Here is a 22634-nt window from a genome sequence, read left to right as displayed (position 1 = left end):
GCAAATGCTTTAACGTGCAACGGGATGGGGTTGGACGCCCAGCGGGACGGGATAATTTTTTTAAGAGGAGGCAAGAGATGAGGCAAGTCACTTCTCTGGGCCTCAGTGACCTCATCTGTAAAATAGGGATTGAGACTTTAAGCCTCACGTGGGACAGGGTCTGTGTCCACCCGATTTGCTTGTATCCACCTCAGTGCTCAGTACTGTGCCTGGCACATAATAAGCGCCTAACAAATACCATTCTTCTTCTTCATATCTCCACTAGAGATACTCCTGGGTAGGGTGGGAGAGTTGAAGAGGGAGCAGGAGGAGGGTGGAACTGGAGAGGAGCAGGGGAGTTTTAGCGGGGGTCACTGCTGATGGTTTGAATTGTATAGAGAAAATAGGTGACCAGGGCTTTGGGGGCAAGAGATGGAGGAGACCGGCGTGGGGACAGAGGGCTGGAAGAGGGAGTTAAACATCTGAAATGGGTGGCGTGGGAAATAGGCATGGAAGTCGTTAAGATGGGAGAAATACTATTCTTGGGCCGAGAAGAGAGTAGAATCGGAACAGGTGAGGTTGAGTTTGTGATGGTTATAATTATAGCAGGTGAGGATGGATAGAGCCCGGACCTGGAAGTCAGGACCTGGGCTCTTATCCAGGCTCTGGCACCTGTCTTTCTGTGTGACCTTGAGCCAGTCACTTCACTTCTCTGGGCTGCAGTTCTCCCATCTGGCAAATGGGGATGAAGAGTATGAGCCTGTGTGGGACAAGGACTGTGTCCAACCCAATTAACTTGTATCTACCCCAGCGCTTAGAACAGTGCCTGGCACATAGTAAATGCTTTACAAATACCGTGATAATCATCTGTACCTCAGTTTCCTCATCTGTAAAATGGGGATTCAGTTCTGTTGTTCTTCCTACTTGGACTGCGAGGTCAGAACTGTGTCTGACTTGATTCGTGTGTATCTACCCCAGCTCTTAGAACAATGCTTGACACAGAATAAGTGCTAATATCAATAATAATACTGTGAGTCTCACGTGGGACAACCTGATTCCCCTGTGTCTACCCCAGCGCTTTGAACAGTGCTCTGCACATAGTAAGCGCTTAACAAATACCAACATTATTATTATTAATAATGATAATATTCCTGAACTGGGAGAGTACACTAGAGTAAATAGAGTAAGAGAAGCAGCATGGCTTAAAGGAAAGAACCTGGGCTTGGGAGTCAGAAGATGTGGGTTCCAATGCCGCTCCACTACTTGTCTGCTGTGTGACTGTGGGCAAGTTACTTAACCCTTCTCTGTGCCTCTTTTACCTCATCTGTAAAATGGAAAGTAAGACTGGGAGCCCCAGTGGGACAACCGGATTACCTTGTATCCACGCCAGCACGTAGAACAGTTCTTGGCACATAGTAAGGGCTTAACAAATATCATCATTATTGTTATTATTATTATTAAGTAGGCAAGATCTCTGCCTTCAAGGAGCTTTGAATCAAGCTGGGGAGAGACATGAAAAGAAATTACAGGTAGGGGAAGGGAAGGGATATAATTAGATGGCTCCAACCCATGCAGGCATTTGAGCATTCCCACCCAGTTGTAAACCTAATCTAAATACTGATTTGCATATCATACCATTTCAACCCTTATTAATCTACACATCTCCAATTTCCCCTTTTCCTCTTCAGGGTAGACTATAAGGGCCTTAGGGCAGGGATTGGATCTCCTAATTCTCTTCAAAGCTCTCAAACCATGATCTGCCCGTAGCAGACTCTCAGTAAATGCTGTAGATAGTTTTGTGCCTTTCTCCCCGGCTCCACTGTAGGATCCGTAGTGGAACGATGGCTTTGAAAGAGCCCTGGCCTGGGTGTTAGAAGACCTGGGTTCTAATTCCGCTCTGTGTTTTGTCTGCTGGGGACCTTAGGTTTTCGGTGCCTTAGTTCCCTCATCTGGACCTTAGGTTTTGTGTGCCTTAGTTCCCTCATCTGTGAAATGGGGATTAAGACACTGGGCTCTGGGTGGGACAGGGACTGTGTCCAGCCTGATTATCTTGGATCTACCCCAGCACCTAGTAAAGTCCCTGGCACATAGTAAGCACCTAATGAATATGATTAAAAAGATCTTTAGGGTCATGGGTCTCATGCCTTCTAACTCCATTGTACTCTCCCAAGGTCCTATTGCAGTTTTCTGTTCCAGAAGGCTCGCATTTATTCATTAGTATTTATTGAGCACTACTCTTTGCAGAGGACTGTGCTAAGCACTTGTGTAAGCATATTAGGGCAAGCGAACTGTGATCGGTAGATTAAGGTCTTTTGTAAATGGAAAACAGGATTCGGGCCACCGCAAAAGATTTTTAAGGTGCCCAATTTATGAGATATGTAGTAATAATAAAAATTGTGGTTTTCAGTGCTTACTGGGTGCCAGACATTGGACTAACCGCTGGGATGGACACAAGCAAATCGGGTTGGATGCAGTCCCTGTCCCACATGGAGTCTCACAGTCTCAATCCCCATTTGACAGATGAGGGAACTGAGGCCCAGTGAAATGAAGTGACCTACCCAAGGTCACACTACAGACAAGTAGCAGAGTCAGGATTAGAACCCTGGTCCTCTGACTCCCAGGCCTGGGCTCTTTCCATTAGACTACTCTGCTTATCTCGAGACTGTCAGCTCCTTAATGGGCAGGGAATGTGTCTGCTAACTCTGTTGTGTTGTCCTCTCCCAAGTGTTTAGTACAGTGCTTTGCACACAGTAAGTGCTCAATAAATAACGTGGATGATGATGTTTGTGCTTATCCAAGGATGGTGAAAGTCACTTATGTCTGGTCACTCTGTTCTACTGGACTCTACCAAGTGCTTAGTACAAGTGTTCTGCACATAGTAAGTTGCTCAATAAGTAACAATAATAATAATGGTATTTGTTAAGCACGTACTATGTGCCAAACACCGTTCTAAGCCTGGGGTAGACATGAGGTTCTCAGGTTGTCCACGTGGGGCTCACAGTCTCAATCCCCATTTTATAGATGAGATAATTGAGGCACAGAGAAGTTGTGACTTGCCCAAAGTCACAGAGCCGACAAGAGGTGCTGTTTGTGCTTATCTGAGGATGGAGAAATTCACTTATTCCCGCTAGCCCTGTTCTGTTGTGTTCTCTTAAGCACTTAGTACAGTCCTCTGTGGGTAGTAAGTGCTCAGTAAATCCCACTGATGATGATGTTTGTCCTTAATTGAGGACAGTGTAATTCACCTGCGAGTGCTTGTGTGTCTGTAAAGGTGCGTCCGTGTGTGTGTCTGAAAAGGTGTGTGTGTCTGAAAAGGTGTGTGTGTCTGAAGAGGTGTGTTTGTGTCTGAAAAGGTGTGTGTGTCTGAAGAGGTGTGTGTGTGTCTGAAAAGGTGTGTGTGTCTGAAGAGGTGTGTGTGTGTGTTGCAAAAGGTGTGTGTTTGTGTGTCTCTGTCCAAAAAGGCCAGTGTAAGGATCCATGACCCCGGCCCCAGTGCACAGGAATAAATTGTCCCTTAATGTGTGGTGTAATGTTTGCAGTGCAGGGAGGGTCCTGTTTTCATTTTGGCCTCCTCCTCCTCCTCCTCTCTATTTCCCTGCCAAGCTTCTGGTCCACTCCCTTGTTCCTGGCAGCCGGCCAGGTTGCTCTGTCCCCTCCAATTGTCTCCCAGCCTAGGCTAAACACAACCTTTCCTCTTGAGCCATTTGGAAGTAATTCAGACAGAAAACCAAGAACTGGTGAATGGTAACCTCCCCGCGACCCAGGCCCCCGCGAGTCCGTCTCCCCCGTCCCCTCACCCCCAAACAGAATAAACCAGCGGGAGCCTCTCTCTCTTTGTAGCCAGTCAGTCTGTCGTATTTATTGAGCGCTTACTTTGCAGAGAGCACTGGACTAAGCGCTGGGGAGAGGACAACACAACAGTAAGGCACATTCCTTGCCCAAAATGAGCTTACAGTCTAGAGGAGGAGGCAGACGTAAATAGAAATGAAGAAATGAAGGATATGGACGTAAGTGCCGTGGGGCTTAGAAGAGTTGCATCCTGTTCAAAACCGGGAATTAGGCCGCAGCGTTACCGTGGTGTCGTTATAGGGAAGCAGTGCGGCCTAATGGATAGAGCCCGGGCCTGGGGTCAGAAGGACCTGGGTTCTAATGCTGGGTCTGCCACATAGTTATAATAATAATAAAAAATGATGTTATTTGTTAAGCACTTATGATGTGCCAGGTACTGTATTAAGGGCTGGGGTGGATACAAGCAAATCAGATTGGACATCATCCGTAGTCCACATGGGGCTCAGTCTCAAGCCCCAGTTTACAGATGAGGGAACTGAAGCCCAGAGAAGCGAAGTGACTTGCCCAAGGTCACAAAGCAGACAAGTGGCAGAGCGGTGATTAGAACCCATGACCTCCTGACTCCCAGGCCCGGTCTCTATCCACTGCGCCATGCCGCTTGTCTGCTGGGTGACCTTGGCAAGTGACTTCACTTCTCGATGCCTCAGTTCCCACATCTGGAAAATAGGGGTTAAAGCTGTGAGTCCCACGTGGGACGGAGACTGTGTCCAACCTGAAGAGCTTATATCTATCCCAGCGCTTAGACCAGGGTTTGACACAGAGGAAGCCCTTAACGAATGCCATTATTTTTGCCGTAGCTGTCGGCATCATCGGGTAGTCACCGGGTGATGGCACACCTTGCCGGCCGGAGAGAATCTCCTCAGTGGATCCCAGCCCCACCATCAGGAAGGGAACGAGTGCAGATGAGTGATTCATAAAGTCCATTGGAATTTGGACTTGAAACTTGGTCTTTCCTTTGCCCCCTTCCGAACTCCGCTGCACCTGCGAAAGAGAACCCATTCATCCCAACGCGGTGAGTTCGTTGGCTCCTCCGTACTCTAAGCTTGACTCCTCATCTCCTAGGAGTATGAGAGTGCAGTTGATTTTAATTTTTTTTAATGGTTTTTAAGTGCTTACTACATGCCAGCCACTGTACTAATCCCCTGGGTAGGTACAAGCTAATGGGGTTGGACACGGTCCCTGTCCCACATGGGGTTCGCACTCTGAATCCCTGTTTTACAGAAAAAAGGGAACCGGGACCCCGACGAGTAGAGTGACTTGCCCAAGGTCACAATGCAGCAAGTTATTGAAGCCTTATTGAAGGCCCATCTCCTCCAAGAGGCCTTCCCAGACTAATCCCCACTTTTCCTCATCTCCCACTCCCTTCTGCGTCGCCCTGCTCGCTCCCTTTATTCCTCCCTTGTCCCAGCCCCACACCACTTATGTCCATGTCTGCCATTTCTTTATTTGTATCGATGTCTGCCTCCCCCGATCTAGACTGTAAGCTCATTGTGGGCAAGGAATTTTTTTTATTATTATCGTACTCTCCCAAGCGCCTAGTTCAGGCGCACACAGTAAGTGCTCAATAAATTCGACTGAATGAATGAAGTGGTGGAGCTTCATATTTGTTTCCTTTGTTTCACCCCTCCCTCAACCCCACAGTCCTTATGCCCAGAGCTGTCATTGATTTATATTAATGTCTATCTCCCTGGCTGGACCGTAAACTCACGGTGGGCAGGGAAAGTATCTAGACACAGCTCCGCGTAGTGGATAGAGCCCAGGCCTGGGAGTCAGAAGGACCTGGATTCTAGTCCCGGCTCCGCCACTTGTCTGCTGTGTGACCTCAGGCAAGTCACGTCTCGGGGCCTCAGTCCCTTCATCTGTAAAATGGGCCTTCAGCCTGTGAGCCCTATGTGGGCTGTGGACTGCGTCTCACCTGTTGAGCTTGTATCCACCTCAGGGCTTAGTACCAGGCACATACTAAGCAATTAACAAATGCCATTTTAAAAAAACAACAAAAAAAACTTTGTTATAGCACACTCTCCCAAAAGCATAGTACAGTGCTCTGCACGCAGTAAACGCTCAATAAATCCAATTGACTGACGACTGACGGAGAAGGCTCGAAGAGCCATGGGGATTGGCAGGTGAGTGGCAGAACCGAGATGAGAACCCAGGCCACTCACCTCCCAGTCTGGTGTTCTCTTCATTAAACCGTGTTGCTTCCCACGCTGCTTCTGGAATGTGGGGAGAGGGAAGACGGAGAACAGGAATCTACATTCTCTACAGCCCGTTGGATTCAAGAAAGAAGCTCGGCAAGAGAAAATATTTGGGTTTTAGCAAGGTTCTCCTTGTATTTTCAGAAATTCTGGGCTGGGTAGAGAGAAATCCTTGGCAGCATCTTTTATCTTTGCCTAATGAACTGTGAGGGATCGAGCTAAGTCCTCTGCTTATTCCAGAGCTAGGCCGTTCAGAGTCTTTTTGATTTTTGTTTAGCTCCCCTCTCAATAGAATAATGATTTCAGCCTGAGATTTTAGGATATGGGGCATTTTTTGTTGTTTTTTTTTTTTAAAGAAACTAGCACCTAAGTTTTATTCTTGGAGTGAGTTGGCACCTTCTTGGGTATTTCCTGAGTGTTTGGGGACGTTTTAAGGAGTCCAGTGGGCAATTGGAGAAGAAGCATGGCCTAGTGGATAGAGCTCGGGCCTGGGAGTCAGAAGGACCTGGATTCCAATCCCAGCTCCACTCTTGTCGGCTCTGAGACGAGGGGTGTCAGAGCCCTTCGGTTCCCTCAGCTGTAAATTGGGGATTAGTACAGTGCTTTGCACACAGTAAGCGCTCAATAAATTCAACTGAATGAATGATTGAAGTGGCCGAGCTTCATGTTTGTTTCCTTTGCTTGACCCCCCTCCCTCAACCCACAGTCCTTCTGTCCTTATGTGTCCAATCTGAGTGCCTTGTATCTAACTCAGCACTTATTACAATGCTTGGCACCTACTAAATGCTTAACACCACAGTGTACATAGATCATAAATCTGTATATGTATTTGTATATAATTGTGGTATTTATTAAGCGCTTACTATGTCCCGGGCATGCTGGGATAGATACAAGATAATTGGGAAGGGCACGGTCCCCGTCCCACATGGGGGGGGGTCACATTCTCAATCCCCATTTTACAGATGAGGGAACTGAGGCCCAGTGAAGTGACTTGCCCTAGGTCTCGCAGCAGACTAGTAGAAGAGTCAGGAGTAGAAGCCTGGTCCTCTGACTCCCAGGCCCGGGTTCCTTCCACTAGGCCGTGCCGCTTCTCATTCATGAAGCAGGTTGGCTGTGTGTGTGTAAAGATATCTGGACCTCTTTATAAATCTATATACAACTCGGTAATTTGTGGGTGATTTCCATTTACTACCAAGATCCTCTGATTCTGATTTTTTTTTTAGTTATCATCCGTTCAGGTTCCTGAAGAGTGTGGGAATTTATCCTAGGTCAGTCCTGTCATTAAACAATAAATTGAGCAGCTCACATGCATTTTGACAGGCCTCTACTCTCGCCTGTTCTTAGCCAGTCGTAAATGGGGAAATGAATGGAGGTGGCTTGTTTTAGTGCATGTTCATTCATTCTTTCGATCGTATTTATTAAGCGCTTACTGTGTGCAAAGCGCTGTACTAAGCACTTAAGCACTGTTCTAAGCGCACGTCTGACATAAATCTAGTAGAGTGGCTACCAGCCCATTTAAAAGCCCGGGCTTCTGGGCACCTAAGGAATAAGCCCCTGAAACTCCGTAAATTGTCTTGGATAGTTGAGGCTTCTGTGCTTAATAATAATTGTGGTATTTGTTAAGCGCTTACTGGGTGCCAGCACTGTACTAAATGCTAGGATAGATACAAGCTAAGCGGTTTGGTCACAGTTCCTGCCCCACAGAGGGCTCATAATCTTAATCCCCATTTTATAGATGAGGTAACTGAGGCCCAGAGAAATGAAGCGACTTGCCTAAGGTCACACAGCAAAGTGACAGAGCCGGGATTAGAACCCAGGTCCTTCTGACTCCCAGGCCTGTGCTCTATCCACTAGGCCATGCTGTTTCAAGTTCACTGTCGAGTTTTATATACTGAGACTGTAGCCTTCATCCAATCTAAGAGTCGACCCGCAGTGCGAAAGGGACAGTGAGGCAATTGTTTTGATTTTGTACTCTCCAAAGTGCTTAGTACAGTTCTCTGCACATAGTAAGTGCTCAATAAATATGAGTGCTTACTGTCGGCAGAGCCCTGTACTAAGCGCTTGGGAGAGGACGATCTGACAGAGTTGGATTCTCTGTCCACAAGGAGTCTGCATTCCAGAGGGAAAGACGAGCATTAATATAAATAAGTAAATGACGGATGTGGACATAAGAGGTGTGGGCCTGAGGGAAGGGTGAATAAAGCCGGCAAATCCCAACTGCAAGGGCGACGCAGAAGGGAGTGGAAGGAGAGCAAATGAGGGCTTAGTTGGGGGAAGCCTCTGGGAGGAGATGTGCTTTTAATCCAGGTAAAATCAATCAATCAGGTGTATTTATTGAGCGCTTTCTGTGTGCAGAGCTTATATTGGAATGCTTCATAAATTTGCGTATCATCCTTGTGCCGGGATGCAGATTACAGTTACCTATTTTCTTTCTACTTGCTAAGTGCCTAGCGCAATCTTCCACTTCTATTTTCGTCATCGATGGTATTTATTGAGCACTTAGCGCGTGCAGAGCACTTGGGAGAGTATAACAGAGTTGGTTGACACATTCCCTGCCCATAATGAGTGCAGTGCTCCGCACATAGTAAGTGCTGAATAAATACCATTGTTTTATTGAACCACTTGCCCCCTCTCATCTCCCTTCCCTAATGGCCACCTTCAACTGTTCACTCTCCCGTGACTTCTTCCCCCCTGCTTTCCAACATGCCCACGTTTCCCCTCTCCTAAAAAAAACCCTCCCTAGACCCCATGGCTCCCTCCAGTGATCGCCCCATCTCCCTCCTACCATTCCTCTCCAAACTCCTTGTGCGAGTTGTCTACACCCCTGTCTCCAGTTCCTCTCCTCCGATTCTCTCCTTGCTTCCCCCCAGTCTGGCTTCCGTCCCCTTCACTCCACAGAAACTGCCCTCTCCAAGGTCACAGATGACCTCCTCCTTGCCAGATCCAGCAGCCTCTACTCCATCCTAATCCTCCTCGACCTCTCAGCTGCCTTCGACACTGTGGCCCACCCCCTTGTCCTGGAAACATTATCCAACCTCGGCTTCACCGACACTGTCCTCTCCTGGTTCTCCTCCTGTCTCTCTGGCCGCTCCTTCTCAGTCTCTTTTGCAGACTCCTCCTCTCCTTTCCACCTGCTAATTTTGGGAGTCCCTCAAGGCTCAGTTCCGGGTCCCCTTCTAGTCTCCATCTACACCCACCCCTTTGGAGAACTCATTCGCTCTCATGGCTTCAACTACCATCTCTAGGCGGATGATTCCCAAATCTCCATCTCCAGCCCTGATCTCTCTCCTGCTCTGCTGTCTTGCATTTCCTTCCACTTTCAGGGCATCTCTGCTTGGGTGTCCTGTCAACACCTCAAACTTAATGTGTCCAAAACAGAATTCCTTATCTTCCCTCTCCCCCTGTTTTTTCCCATCACTGTAGACAGCACCATCATCCTTCTTATCTCCCAAGCCCATAACCTAGGTATCATCCTTGACTCATCTCCCTCAACCCACATATTCAGTCTGCCACTAAGTCCTGTCTGTTCAAGCTTCACAGTGTTGCTAAAATCTGCCCTTTCCGCTCCATTCACACCACTACCGTATTAATCCAAACACTTCTCCTCTCCCGCCTTGACGACTGTATCAGCCTCTTCGCTCACCTCCAAGCCCTCATGTCTCTCCCCACTCCAGTCCATACTTCACTCTGCTGCCCGGATCATTTTTGTGCAAAAATGTTCATTCCCCACTCCTCAAAAACCTCTAGTGATTGCCCGTCTACCACCATAACAATCAGAAACTCCTTACCATTGGCTTTAGAGCACTCATTCAGTCGATCAGTCTCATTTATTGAGTGCTTACTGTGTGCAGAGCACTGAACTTAGTGTTTGGGAGAGGACAGCACAATATAACAGACACATTTCCTGCTCACAGCAAGCTTACGGTCACCTTACCCCCTCCTATCTCACCTCACTATTCTCCTTTTACAACCCAGACCGCGCACTTCTTTCCTCTAAAGCCAGCCTACTCAGTGGACCTCCATCTCATCTGTCTCATCGCCGACCTCTCGCCCACGTCCTGCCTCTGGTCTGGAGCACCCTCCCTCCTCATATCTGCCAGACAAGTCCTCTCCCCTCCTTCAAAGCATTATTGAGGGCACATCTCCACCAAACTGCTTTCCCTGACTAAGCCCCTCCTTTCCCCTACTCCCTCTTCTTTCTGCTCCCCCCTTGGATTTGTATCTTTTATTCCCCCTTCCTCAGCACTTATGTACATATCCATAATTTATTTAGTCTTATTAATGTCTGCTTCCCCTTCTAGATATTGAGCTCATTAGGAGCAAGGAATGTGTCTACCAAGTTTTCATTCAGTCACTCATTCAGTTGTATTTACTGAGCGCTTCTTGTTTGCAGAACACTGTACTAACCGCTTGGGAAGATATAGTACACCACCACCCAGTGACATTACCTGTCCACAATGAGCTTACAGTTTAGAGACGAGCTCGGCACACGGTAAACGCTCAAAAATACGATTGTTTGAACGAGCTTATTTTGTTTTCCAACCAGGGCAGGTGGTCAGAGGGAGGCAACAAAGTTATTTCCTCAGCCCCGCTTCCTGAGACTGGGGCTGTGTACGGCAGATATTTGCAAAGGAGAATAAGTGATGGATTTCATGCCATGATGGGAAAAGTTGGAAATAGGAACCAGATGTGGCTCACAGTAAATTCATCTCAGCAGGTTGTACGAAGCGACGGTTAACTTACATGGTTTTTAACTGTGGTCTGTAGAGTAGCACCTTTCTTGTGCTTTATTCTACTGCTTGTACTAGCAATCTTAGACTTCCTGTCTTCCTTTGGAGCTTGCTCTGCTCTAAAGATAAACTCACCAGTGGCTTTTGCCGTGAAGCAATACTGAGGTTTCGTAGCGATTTAGAAGGTGTTGAAAGAAAGCTTAGCGGATGCTGTAAGAGAGTTGTAATACTCACCCAAGCATTTAATACAGCTCACGTTAGAGAAGCAGCAGGGCCTAGTGGACAATTCCGGGTCTGGAAGTCGAACCCATGACCTCTGACTCCGAAGCCCAGGCTTTTTCCACTGAGCCACGCTGCTTCTCATGTATGTAGCATGGCCTAGTGGATAAAACACTGGCCTGGGGGCCCGAAGAACCTGGGTTCTAATCCCGCCTCTGCCGTTTGTCTGCTGTGAGACCTTGGACCCGTCACGACCCTGGCCCTCAGTCCCCTCACCTTAAAATGGAGATTAAGAGCATGAGCCCTCTGTGGCTCCGACCCGATTAGCTTGTATCTACTCCGGCATTTTGTGCAGTGCCTGACACATGGTAAGCGTTTAAACAAATACCATAAATATTTATATATATATAGGTGTATATATGTTTATGATATTTGTTAAACGCTTACTACGTATATACACAGAGGTAGGAATGAGGGCGGGGAAGACTGTGGAGCGATGCATTGTGCGTCAGGAGATGCCAGCGTCAGCTCCGTCAAAGGTCAACCTTGTGGAAAGATATTTAGAACCATCGGTTTAGAAAGGACTGGTATAAATCATTTTTCGCCTGCGTCCCCCATCAGATTGTAAACGCCTGGAGGTTAGGGAAAATGCATCTTGTTTTGGTTTTTCTTCCGTCACGGCTTTCCTACAGTGCTTTGCACTCCCCTTTCTGACACTGGGCCAATGGAAGCTGAGCCCTAGAAAAGACAGTTTTGTTTTTGAGGATTTCCTACCAACACTAGACCTTAAGCTCCTTTTTTTTCTTTTGTAGTGGTATTTGTTGAAGCGCTTACTCTGTGCCGGTCACCGTACTGAGTACCGGGATTGATAAAAAACTTAGCTTGGAGACAGTCCATGTCCCCCATGGGGCTCCCGGTCTTAACCCCCATTTTACAGATGAGGGAACTGAGGCACAGAGAAGTGAAACGACTTGCCCGAGGTCATCCAGCAGACAAGCGGCAGAGCCGGGATTAGAACCCAGGTCCTCTGCCTCCCAGGCCTGGGTTCTTTCCTCTAGGCCACACTACTTCCTTGAGGGCAAGGATTGAGTTTATCACCTCTGTTGTATTGTCTTCTTAGTAATTCATCCAGCCTCTGCACACAGTAAGCATTCAATAAATATCATTGATTGAATAATGATTACATTCTTCAAGCCTTTTTTATGGTATTTAATAATAATATTAGTAATAATAATGGTACTTGTTAAGCGCTTAGCATGCGCCAAGACTGTTCTATGCGCTGAAGTAGATACAAGTTAGGTTGGACACGATGCCTATCCCACATTGGGCTCACATTCTTAATCCCCACTTTACAGACGAGGTAACTGAGGAGTGAAGTGACTTGCCAAAGGTCACGCGGTAGACGTGCGGTGGAGCCGGCATTAGAACCCAGCTCCTTCTGACTCCCAGGCCTGGGCTCCAGCCACTAGGCCACGCTGCTTCTCATTTATGGGCTTTATTGTATTATGCTTTTCCATCTGTTTAGTACAGCGCTCTACCTCCAATACCCACTCAATAAATGCTATTGATTGATTGATCGATTGCTTTCTGTGGTTCCCTCCACCAAATGATGCTCTTCCCTGACTGACACTTTCCCTCTCTCTCCCTGTAGCTGCTGTGGATTCATCCCGGGTCTTCTTAATTCCACTGGACGTTTGATTGCGACGATGGCAACACAGGTAAAGATCAGTGCCCTCTTTAAATCCCTGACCACCCTCTCCGTCTTCAATGAAATCACCGATGAGGAGATATTACGCCAGCGATACGTGAAGGATGATAATGGCATGGCACGTTGGTCTGGCCTGGATCGCCCTCCCTCGTCTTTTCCGACAGGGAGCTTTTCTGCTAATTCTTTTGTGTTATACTTTCCCAAGTGCTTAGTACAGTGCCCGGCACATAGCGCGCAGTAAATACCGTTGATTGATCTGACAGACAGTCTCTCCCCACCTCCAAATCCTCACGGAAGGCCCATCTCCTCCAAGAGACCTTCCCTGGCTAAGCCCTCCTTTCCTCTTCTCCCACTCCCTCCTGCGTCACCTGATTTGCTCCCTTTATTCTCCCCTGCTGACTCTGCCCCGCACCACTAATGTCCATATCCTTCTTTTACTTATATTCATCTCCGTCTCCCCCTCCGGACTGTAAGTTCACTGTGGGCGGGTAACGTGTCTGCTAACTCTCTTGTATCATAATCTCCCAAGTGCTTCGTACAGTCCTCTGCGCACAGTTAGCGCTCAATAATTACGATTGAAACTCCTCACCATGGACTTTAAAACACTCAGTCACCTTGTCTCCTCTTACCTCCCCTTGCTATTCTCCCTATTCCACTTTGCTCCTCTATTGCCAATCTTCTCGCTCTACCTCAGTCTCATCTGACTTGCCTCGGTCCTCTCGTCCACGTCCCGCCTCTGGCCTGGAACACCCTCCCTCCTCACATCCGACAAGGCCTCTCCCCCGCTTCGAAGCCTTATTGAAGGCCCATCTCCTCCGAGAGGCTTTCCTTGTCTAAGCCCTTTTTTCAGAGTCAGAGGGCATGAGTTCTAATTTCCCTTCCGCCGTGTATCAGCTGTATGACACTGGGCAAGTCACTTCACTTCTCTGTGCCTCAGTTACCTCCTCTGTAAAATGGGGAGTAAAACGGTGAGCCCCACGTGGGACAATCTGATGACTTTGGATCTCGCCCAGCGCTTAGAACAGTGCTTGGCACATAGTAAGCGCTTAACAAATACCATCCTTATTATTATTACTTTTCTTTCACCCCCTCCTTTGTCACTCTGACTTGCTCCCTGTATTCATCCCCCCTTCCGGCCCCTCAGCCCTTATGTCCATATCTGTCATTTATTCCTATTAATGTCTCTCTCCCCCATAGCCTGAATTCTCATTTTGGGCAGGGAACGTGTCTGTTATTTTATTATATTTGTACTCTCCCCGTCACTTAGTACAAAGTTCCGCACACAGTAAGCGCTCAATAAATACAATTGACTGATTGATTGATTGATTGATTGATTGATTCTGCCCTGATTTCAGGAGACAGTAGCGGCCCTGGGAGTCTTCTGAGCCCACGGCCATGTCTACAGGAAGCTCAAGGCCCAGACTCTCCCCCAAACCCTTTTCCAAAGACGCGTCTTCAGAGAGTTTCGCCAATGTGAAATTTCCCATCACATCCCTGAAGGGCAGCCATGGGACGTGGGGAGGCCGCTGGCCCGGCCCCGCAGCGGAGAGCGATAGAGAGGACAAGGCCCAAGATGACAATATGCCTTCCCTAGTGGAACAAAACGCAGCCAAAGATGAGCGTCTGAGCCAAAACGCGACCTTCTCCACCAAGACCCTCTACCCTCAAGCAGGTCCAAACACGGTGATCGTTTTTGCCGCGGCCAGCATCGAGAAACCCGGGGAGCGGACGACGCTGACCGCCGAGGAGCTTAGACAAGATGGAGCCACTTCCTTTAGAGAGGTGCCACCGTCCCCGGAGCCCCGGGGGACGACCGATCTGGGATTACATTCCCGGAAACCTCCCGGCGCTCTCTGCCGACAGACGTCTCTCTCTTCCGATCCAAAGCAAGTCACCCAGAGATCTCCCGGGACGGGGGTCGAGCAGGATCCCCGAGAAAACCACGCCTCTCGAACCCTCCTGGACTGCCAGCGAAGGGACACCGACAAAGCTGACTCGACTCCCAAGGTACAGTTAAGGCCCAAGAGGAGGCCCGTGTCCGCCATCTTTCTGGAGTCCATTCAAGATCGAAATGAGAACGGTTCGGCCGCCTCGGGAGAAAACTCTCCACCTGCCACTCCGGAGAAACCGTGCATCAGAAAACCTAGGCCTCTCTCCGTGGATCTTACAGCCAAATTTGAAAATAAAAGCGTTCCCCCCAAGATAAGTAGCCTCTGGGGTGAGAGCAGAGAAAAGGGACCCTCAAACAACCCCGCTGATACAGACCAGCGTCGAGAACGCCCTGTTTTAGAACGGAAAGCCGAGGAATCACGGTCCGCGACGGGAGATCCCACCCCTTCCGACTGCAGAGGAGGGGCTCACGAGCCCGATTTTCTCGATGTCCAAAACAGAATCAGGGAGCGGAAGCAGACAGCTCCCCTGAAACACGCCGACTCGCTCGGCTCCGGAACTTTGGCCGAGATCTCATCTAAGATCCAGTGGCCCCCTAGGGAAAATCCCACCAAGGTGGAAAACGGACAAAACAAGGAGACGGGCCCTTCGATTCTATCACGTAAGGCAGACGGAAGTGGGGACGATGGAAAGGAGATGCCCAAGGAGGAAGGGAGGCCAAGGGAGAAGTCGTCGGAAAGGACCCATCTCCCCGACACTTCCCCGCCAACCGAGTGGGCCAAGGGTAACGTCAAGAAGCACATCAGTTGGTTTGGCTCAGAGAACCGCTTCTCCCCTTCCGGGATTGAACCTCCACCTCCCTCCTCCGTTGAGAAGGATAACAAGACCGGGAACGTTCAGGACAGTAGCAAAGGTTGGAAAAAAGACGGCCAAGATATCCCGGGAAGGGGTCTCTGGCAGCCATTTCCTCCGAGGCCACTGTCTTCCGATTTAACTAAGGTGTAAGTACCCTTCTCGTCGGTAATAACTGTGATATTTATTAAGCGCTTTCTCTACCGAGTGCTGGGGTAGGTCGAAGGTCATCAGGTTGACACAGTCCCTGTCCTACTTGGGGCCCACGGTCTCAAGTAGGAGGAAGTAGGAATTAATTTTCATTTTGCCGACGAGGAAACTGAGGCTCAGAGAAATCCTGTGACGTGCCCAAGGTCACCCAGCAGGCAAGTGGCAGAGCGGGGATTAGAACCCAGGTCCTCTGACTCTCAGACCTGGAGTCTTTCCACTAGGTCGTGCTGCTTCCCAAATGTTCCTAAATACCACATTTATATCCCCCAAATCTCCTTATGTCAATTTCTGACGTTCTTAATATTTTTTAAACTCTAGGTCAGATGTTGATTTCTTTTGTCTTTACGAGGCTCAAAACATTCTATCATCCTTTTTAAAAAAATGGTATTTAAGAGCTTACTACGGGACAAGCAGTCTTTAAACACTGCGGTAGGTCCCAGTCCTGTTTATTGAGCACTTACTGTTCATGGGCCCTGCCCTGCAAGGGGCTCAGAGTCAAAATAGGAGGGAGTAGATTAGACTGTGAGCCCGTCATTGGGCAGGGATTGTCTCTATCTGTTGCCGAATTGTACATTCCAAGCGCTTAGTACAGTGCTGTGCACATAGTAAGTACTCAATAAATACTATTGAATGAAAGAATGAATCCCTGTTTACAGATGAGGCAAATGAGGCACAGGCAAGTGAAGTGATTTGCCCAAGGTCACATAGCAAGCATTTTAGGTGCTCCGACTCTTTTTTGAGAAGCAGCATGGCACAGTGGCTAGAGCCCAGGCCTGGGAGTCAGAAGGTCAAGGGTTCTAATCCCGGCTCCACCACATGTCTGCTGGGTGACCCTGGGCAAGTCACTTCACTTCTCCGGGCCTCAGTGACCTCATCTGTAAAATGGGGATTAAGATCGTGAGCCCTCTGTGGGACAGGGACTGTGTCCAACCCAATTATCTTGTACCAATCCCAGCGCTTAGTGCAGTTCTTGGCGCACAGTAAGCGCTTGACAGAAACCCTCCTTATTATTTTAATTACTTATACTGTGAGACGTGTGGGACAGAAACTGTGTCCAACCTAATTAACTTGTACCGACCCCGTCGCTTAGAACGCTGTTTGACACTTAATAATAATGATAGCATTTGTTAAGCGCTTACTCTGTGCAAAGCACTGTTCTAAGCCCTGGGGAGAATGCAAGGTGATCAGGTTGTCCCACGTGGGGTTCACAGTCTCTACCCCCATTTTACAGATGGGATAACCGAGGCACCGAGAAGTGATTTGCCCAAAGTCACACAGCTGAAAAGCGGCTGAGCTGGGATTTGAACCCATGACCTCCGACTCCCAAGCCCGGGCTCTTTCCACTGAGCGACGCTGCTTCTCTAAGTAAGCGCTGAACAAATACCATAAAAAAATAGCCCCGGTTAAATGGCTCTTTCTATTTATGGAAAGAACCCGAGTCTCTGGGCATTAGCAGACCCAAATTGGAAATCACTGCTTCCCCGCTGTGTGATCTCGGGCAAGTCACCTAACCTCTCTGTGCCTCAGTTTCCTCATTTGTCAAATGGGAATTAAATATCTGCCTCCCCCCCTCGGCTTAGGCTGCGAACCCCAGGTAGAACAGGGAATGATCATCGCACTCGAGTGCAACGCTTGGCCTATAGTCGAGCAGCGTGGCCGAGTGGCTAGAGCCCGGCGGCCTGGGAGTCAGAAGGACCAGGGTTCTAATCCCGGCTCCACCAGTTGTCTGCTGTATGACGGGGGCAAGTCACTTTAATTTCACTTCTCTGTGCCTCGGTCACCTCATCTGAAAAACAGGGCTGAAGACTGTGAGCCCTATGTGGGACGGGAACTGTAGCCAACCTGACTACCTTGTACCTACCCCAGCGCTTAGTACAGTGCCTGGCACATAGTAAGCACTTATCCGATACCGCGGTTATCATTAGTCAACACCGAACGAATGCCACTGTTGTTCTGTTCGTTAGGTTTTCAAGTCCGGCTCCAGGCAGCGAAGGGAGATGGGAGCCATCTGCTGAGCCGAATTCTCCTAAAGAACCTCAAGGAAAGGTGAGGAACCAGTATCGTGCTTTGTCTCCGAATTCCTCTGCAATTCTCCTTTCGGCGTCAGGTCTCGGATTGACCTTTGAGGACCTCCTCGTGCGTAGCAAAGAGGGTGTAGGCCAAGCCTTCCCGACGGGCCGCCTTTCCCCCCGACTCTGGAAGGCCGGTGCCCGGAGCCCCGGCTGGTGAAGGAAGAGAAGCAGCATGGCCTAGTGGCAAGAGCACAGACTTGGGAGTCAGAGGTCGTGGGTTCTAATCCTGTATCTGCCACTTGTCTGTTGTGTGACCTTGGGCAAGGCTCTTAGCTTCTCTGTGCCTCAGTTACCTCATTTGTAAAATGGAAATTGAGACTGTGAGCCCCAGGCGGGACAACCTGATCACCTTGTATCTACCCCAGCGCTTAGAAGAGTGCTTGGCACATAGTAAGCGCTTAACAAATACCATCATTATTATTGTTATTACTGGCTGCTTGTGCTTCAGTGCTTAGACAAGTGGTTGACGCATAGTAAGCGCTTAACAAATACCATCATCATCCTATACGAGTCCCTGATCCTAATAATAATTGTGTTTGTTAAGCGCTTACTATGTATCAGGCACTGTTCTAAGTGCTGGGGTAGATACAGGGTACTTAGGTTGGACATAGTCCCTGTCCCACATGGGGCTCACAGTCTTCATCCCCATTTTATAGATGAGGGAAATGAGATACAGAGAAGTGAAATGACTTGGCCTAGATCCCACAGCAGACATGTGGCAGATCTGGGATCAGAACCCAAGTCCTCTGACTCCCAGGCCTGGGCTCATTCCACTAGGCCATGTTGCTTCTAATAATAATAATAATAATAATAATTGTGGTATTTAAGGACTTCCCTTGTGCCAGGCACTGTAGTAAGCACTGGGGTGGAGACAACCAAATTGGATTGGACACAATCCATGTCCTACATGGGGCTCTCAGTCTTAATCTCCACCGTATAGACGAGGTAACTGAGGCCCAGAGAAGTGAAGTGATTTGCCTAAAGTCTCACAGCAAAGTGGTGAAACCGGGATTGGAAATCAGGGCTTTTGACTCCCAGGCCCGGGCTCTTTCCATTAGGCTACTCTGATTCCTGTATTACATTATTCCACTTGATGGAGTGGAAGCTCCTTTTTATGGTATTTGTTAAATGCTCACTTTGGGCGAGACCCTGAACTAAATACTTGGGTAGAAACTAGCAAATCTCCCATGGTGCTTGCCAATAGGAAGCACTTAACAAATACCATTTTTATTATAGAAGACCCGCAGCCTTCCATTGAATGCACGTCCTAAACCAAAGCCCCATGTCATTTTTGCTTCTTGTTAAATTCACCACCACTTGTCTTTATTTTCCCATCCCTCATGGCTGACTTTTCTGTTTTAGCCTAAAGATGGACATCCTTGGCCCGAAACAGACTTGGACGACGTCTTCGCTTCAGGCAACCAGAGGAAGTCAGTGAGAAGATCGGACAAGGCCGGGCAGATCGAGAGGAAGGGAAGCTCCTTCAGAGAAGGAACAGGTTCCTCTCTTCAGACCCAAAGTGCCCCGGGGAAGGAGCGAAATGCCGAAGACAAGTCAAGACCCTCTCCGTCGGAAGAAGAGGAAAACTGTCGAACCGTTAGGGCAACGGTGTTTGAACATCACGTGCAAAGGTGCCACGTCGGGGATCGGCCCGGAACGACTGAGCCCGCAGCGAAGCTTTCCGGCAGACTCTCTGACGAGGCCTCGGCGGCGACGGGCTTCGGCCGTGAGAGAGGATGTGAGCCGGGGGACAAAAGGGAAGGCGGAGCCGAAGGCCCCCGGGGGTTCAGAGGTCGGGTCTCCGTCCCATCCGCAGCTCCGTTGAACGAAGAGCAGAAACTCTTCCCGGCCGACGATCGGGCGAGCGACGGATGGAAGAAGCCCACGCTCCTTCCCAGCGAAAATCGCCCCGTTGGCCAAGAGTGCGGGCCGAGGCGTGACATCGTTCCCGGGAACGAGGTCCCGAAAGAGGAGGCGGCGACAGGTCGGAGCCGAGAGCACCGGGCTTCCGTGTGGGAGAGATACCTCAACCACGGTCTGCAGAAGAAGCCAGGTGGTCAGACGGGCTCTTTCCGAGCTCCCGTCCTGGCTTCCCCAGTCAGAGATAGGCCGGAAGCGTCCGGGCCTGGCTTCGGAGAAGCCAAAGTCGAGTCCGGTGGCGACCCAGTCCCACACGGACGCGGGCCCGAGCCCTCACACGCCAGAAGCCGGGACGAGGGAACCACCGCCAGAGAGACGGGGACGACGTGGCACGTCCGGAGCTCGAGGAGGAAGAACGAAAGTCCGACCCGTGTTCCCGAGAACTTTGTAGTTCAAGCCGTCCGGGCCTTGGCCTGTGACACGAGCCCTGCCGTGGGTCCGGAGGGAGTTTCGGCTCAAGGAAAGAAAGCAGGCGGTCGGTCATCAGCGGAAAAAGGAGACCAGCTCTATCCATCCTCAGCGGATCTACACCCTAGGACAGACCGTGGAGCCGAGGAAGGAGATTCCTTGAGCCTCAAAATCGACCCCCCGAAAAATGCCGCGCCCCACACCGGCGAGCAGAGCCGGTTCCGGGAGGCCGACCAGAGAGTCAGGAAGCCCCGGGAGAGCGAGGGGAAAGGGGTGGAAAGATGGCGGCGGAGGACGTTACCCGTCCATCTGAGGTTGGATGAGTTCGGCCTGTCGGAACGTTCGAGAAGGCTCGAGAGGAGGGGTGAGCTCTTGCAAACCGATGACGAGGAGGTGAGAAGGAAAAGTCAACACCTTCAAGGCGGTGGAGATTCGAAGGAGACCACCCTGGTTGCTTCTCGGGAACCGAGCGACAGACCGTCAAAAACCGTCCCCTCTGTTTCCCGTGTCCCGGAAGATAGAAGAGAAAAGAGCACTTCCAGCTCAGGTGGTGAAAGCAGACAGCTTTTTTCGCTGGGCAAAGACCCGCCGGTTAATTCGAATCCCACCGATAATTCCAGCGGAAACCTCAACTCTCCGTCTCCGCACCCGTCGACCAATCTGCCCTCCGCCTCCCGGGGAAGTTCTCCCGGGGCCATCGATAGCAAGAACTTGCGGAGGGATAATTTAAACCTGTTGAAACATAATAAACCTCCTGAACAGTCGCCGCTTCCCGAGGATGAGAAGAGGCGGTCCGGTAGCCAAAGCCCTCGGTCTTCCGGTTTCGATGGAAGGGTGATCGACGTTGACGCTTTGTTGTTCAGGGGCCGGCCGGAGAATTCCAGTAACCCCCGGGACGATCCGAAAGGCAGCGGACGCCGAGGGTCTTCCCGTCACATCCCGGCATCCACCCCGCGCTTTAAGAGTCCCTGCAAAGAGAGCGACACGATAACCGGAAAGAAGCGGGACGGAGTCAATGAGGACGCGCTCGGCAGGGAGCGGGGAGACGGGTTCAAGCACCATATTCTCGATATCGACGCCCTGATGGTGGAGTACAAGGACGGACGCGGGAGAGGTCAGGCCCGTCAAGAAGAACGCGACCCCCCGACTTCGGAGCGGGGTGGGTCCCGGCGGGAGAGGCCGGACCGCGGGAGGGTCGCTGAGAAGATGCCTCCGAAGTCCGGCTGGACGGATCGGAAAGAATCCCGGGATCCTTCTCATCCCAGGAGATCGCACGGTCTCTCCCCGCCCCGTCGGCGACCGGGAAGCTTGACGATAGCGCACCCCCCGCCGGAATCCGCCAAGTGCCCGGCGGAGTCTCCCGGCCGAGACGCCGGCGGGCGGAACTCCCAGGATCCACGGGGAAGTCATCCGTCTTCGCTCTCCGGTCGGCCCGCGGACGCGACGGATCGTGGGGACGGTCCCCCGATGACCGGGGGAGTGGAGAAAGAGACCCCCGGGTCGGGAAGACAACAGGGGCCGGAAGGCCGGGGCTCCCAGCGGGAACCCAGGCGGGACCCGGGGACGGCGGCGGCTTCCGAAGAGGTTCCCGGTAGGCGGACGGTGCGGAAGAAAGATGGGGAGAGTTCCACCCACGGGCGGAATAAAGCCAGGTGGAGCGACTGTGGGATCGATCCGGAAGCCTTGCCCTCGGAGATCAAGCGCACTTACTCGGAGATGGGTCCCCCCTGGAAGATCAGAGAGGAGCTCTCTCTCAAGCAGGAAGCCAGGGGAAGACGGGGTCCACAGAATTGCCGGCTGAGCCTCCCCGAGGAAAGTTCTGAAAATCAGCTGGCAAGAAGAGGGCCGTCTCTTCGGGAATTGGAGCCTGGCGAGGAGAAAAAGGTATGCTCTAAATAACAATCATCATAATAATGATAATTATGGTATTTGTTAAGGGCTTATTACGTGCCAGGCACTGTAACGTTAATAGTGATGACAATAATGGTGGCATTTGTTAAGCACTTACTATATGCCAGGCGCTGTTCTTAGCGCTAGGGTGGATGCAGGCAAATCCGGTTGGACACAATCCCTGGACCCAGTAGGGCTCACAGTCTCAATCCCCATTTTCAGATGAGGTAAACGAGGCACAGAGAAGTGAAGTGACTTGCCCCAGGTCACCCAGCAGATAAATGCCGGATCCAGGATTAGAACTCATGACCTTCTGATTCCCAGGCCCGTGCTGTAGCCACTATGCCCTGCTACTTCTGTGTTTTGATGTGACACTTTTTTTGCAATTACCAAAGCTCCATACGTTATTTAGTTATTTACTGTACTAAGCGTTGGGGTGTTTACAAGCAGATCAGGTTGGACACAGTCCCTGTCCCAGGTGGGGCTCGCAGTGTCAATCCCCATTTTACAGATGAGGTAAGGTCATTTAGGGCAGGGATCATTTCTCCCGATAATAATAGTAACAATAATAATAATAATTTCACTTATTAAGCGCTTGTTCCGTGCCAAGTACTGTGCTAGGCGTTGGGGGAGATACAAGATCATCAGGTTGGGCACACAGTCCCTGTCCCACACGGGGTTTACAGTCCAACCAAGTAGGAGGGATTGGGAT

The 22634-nt window shown here is 50.1% G+C and overlaps 1 protein-coding gene across 2 annotated transcripts in view; it reads left to right on the top strand.

Moving 5' to 3' along the window:
• The first annotated feature begins 4630 nt into the window (after positions 1-4630).
• The window catches only part of KIAA1671 (KIAA1671 ortholog), a 96242-nt gene continuing 78238 nt past the window's right edge, over positions 4631-22634 (top strand). The window contains exons 1-6 of one of the 2 annotated variants that reach the window (XM_029048820.2): positions 4631-4840; positions 10570-10740; positions 12624-12690; positions 14036-15571; positions 17597-17678; positions 19067-21916. In XM_029048820.2, the coding sequence (XP_028904653.1) occupies positions 14076-15571; positions 17597-17678; positions 19067-21916 (4428 nt within the window). In that variant the 5' untranslated portion in view covers positions 4631-4840; positions 10570-10740; positions 12624-12690; positions 14036-14075. The remainder of the gene's footprint in view (positions 4841-10569; positions 10741-12623; positions 12691-14035; positions 15572-17596; positions 17679-19066; positions 21917-22634) is intronic. The other variant, XM_007665515.4, reaches the window with a different exon arrangement.

This window comes from Ornithorhynchus anatinus, chromosome 21 (genome assembly GCF_004115215.2).
Source record: "Ornithorhynchus anatinus isolate Pmale09 chromosome 21, mOrnAna1.pri.v4, whole genome shotgun sequence".
In the NCBI taxonomy this organism is placed as follows: domain Eukaryota; kingdom Metazoa; phylum Chordata; class Mammalia; order Monotremata; family Ornithorhynchidae; genus Ornithorhynchus; species Ornithorhynchus anatinus.
This window is presented reverse-complemented; position numbering and strand designations above follow the sequence as displayed.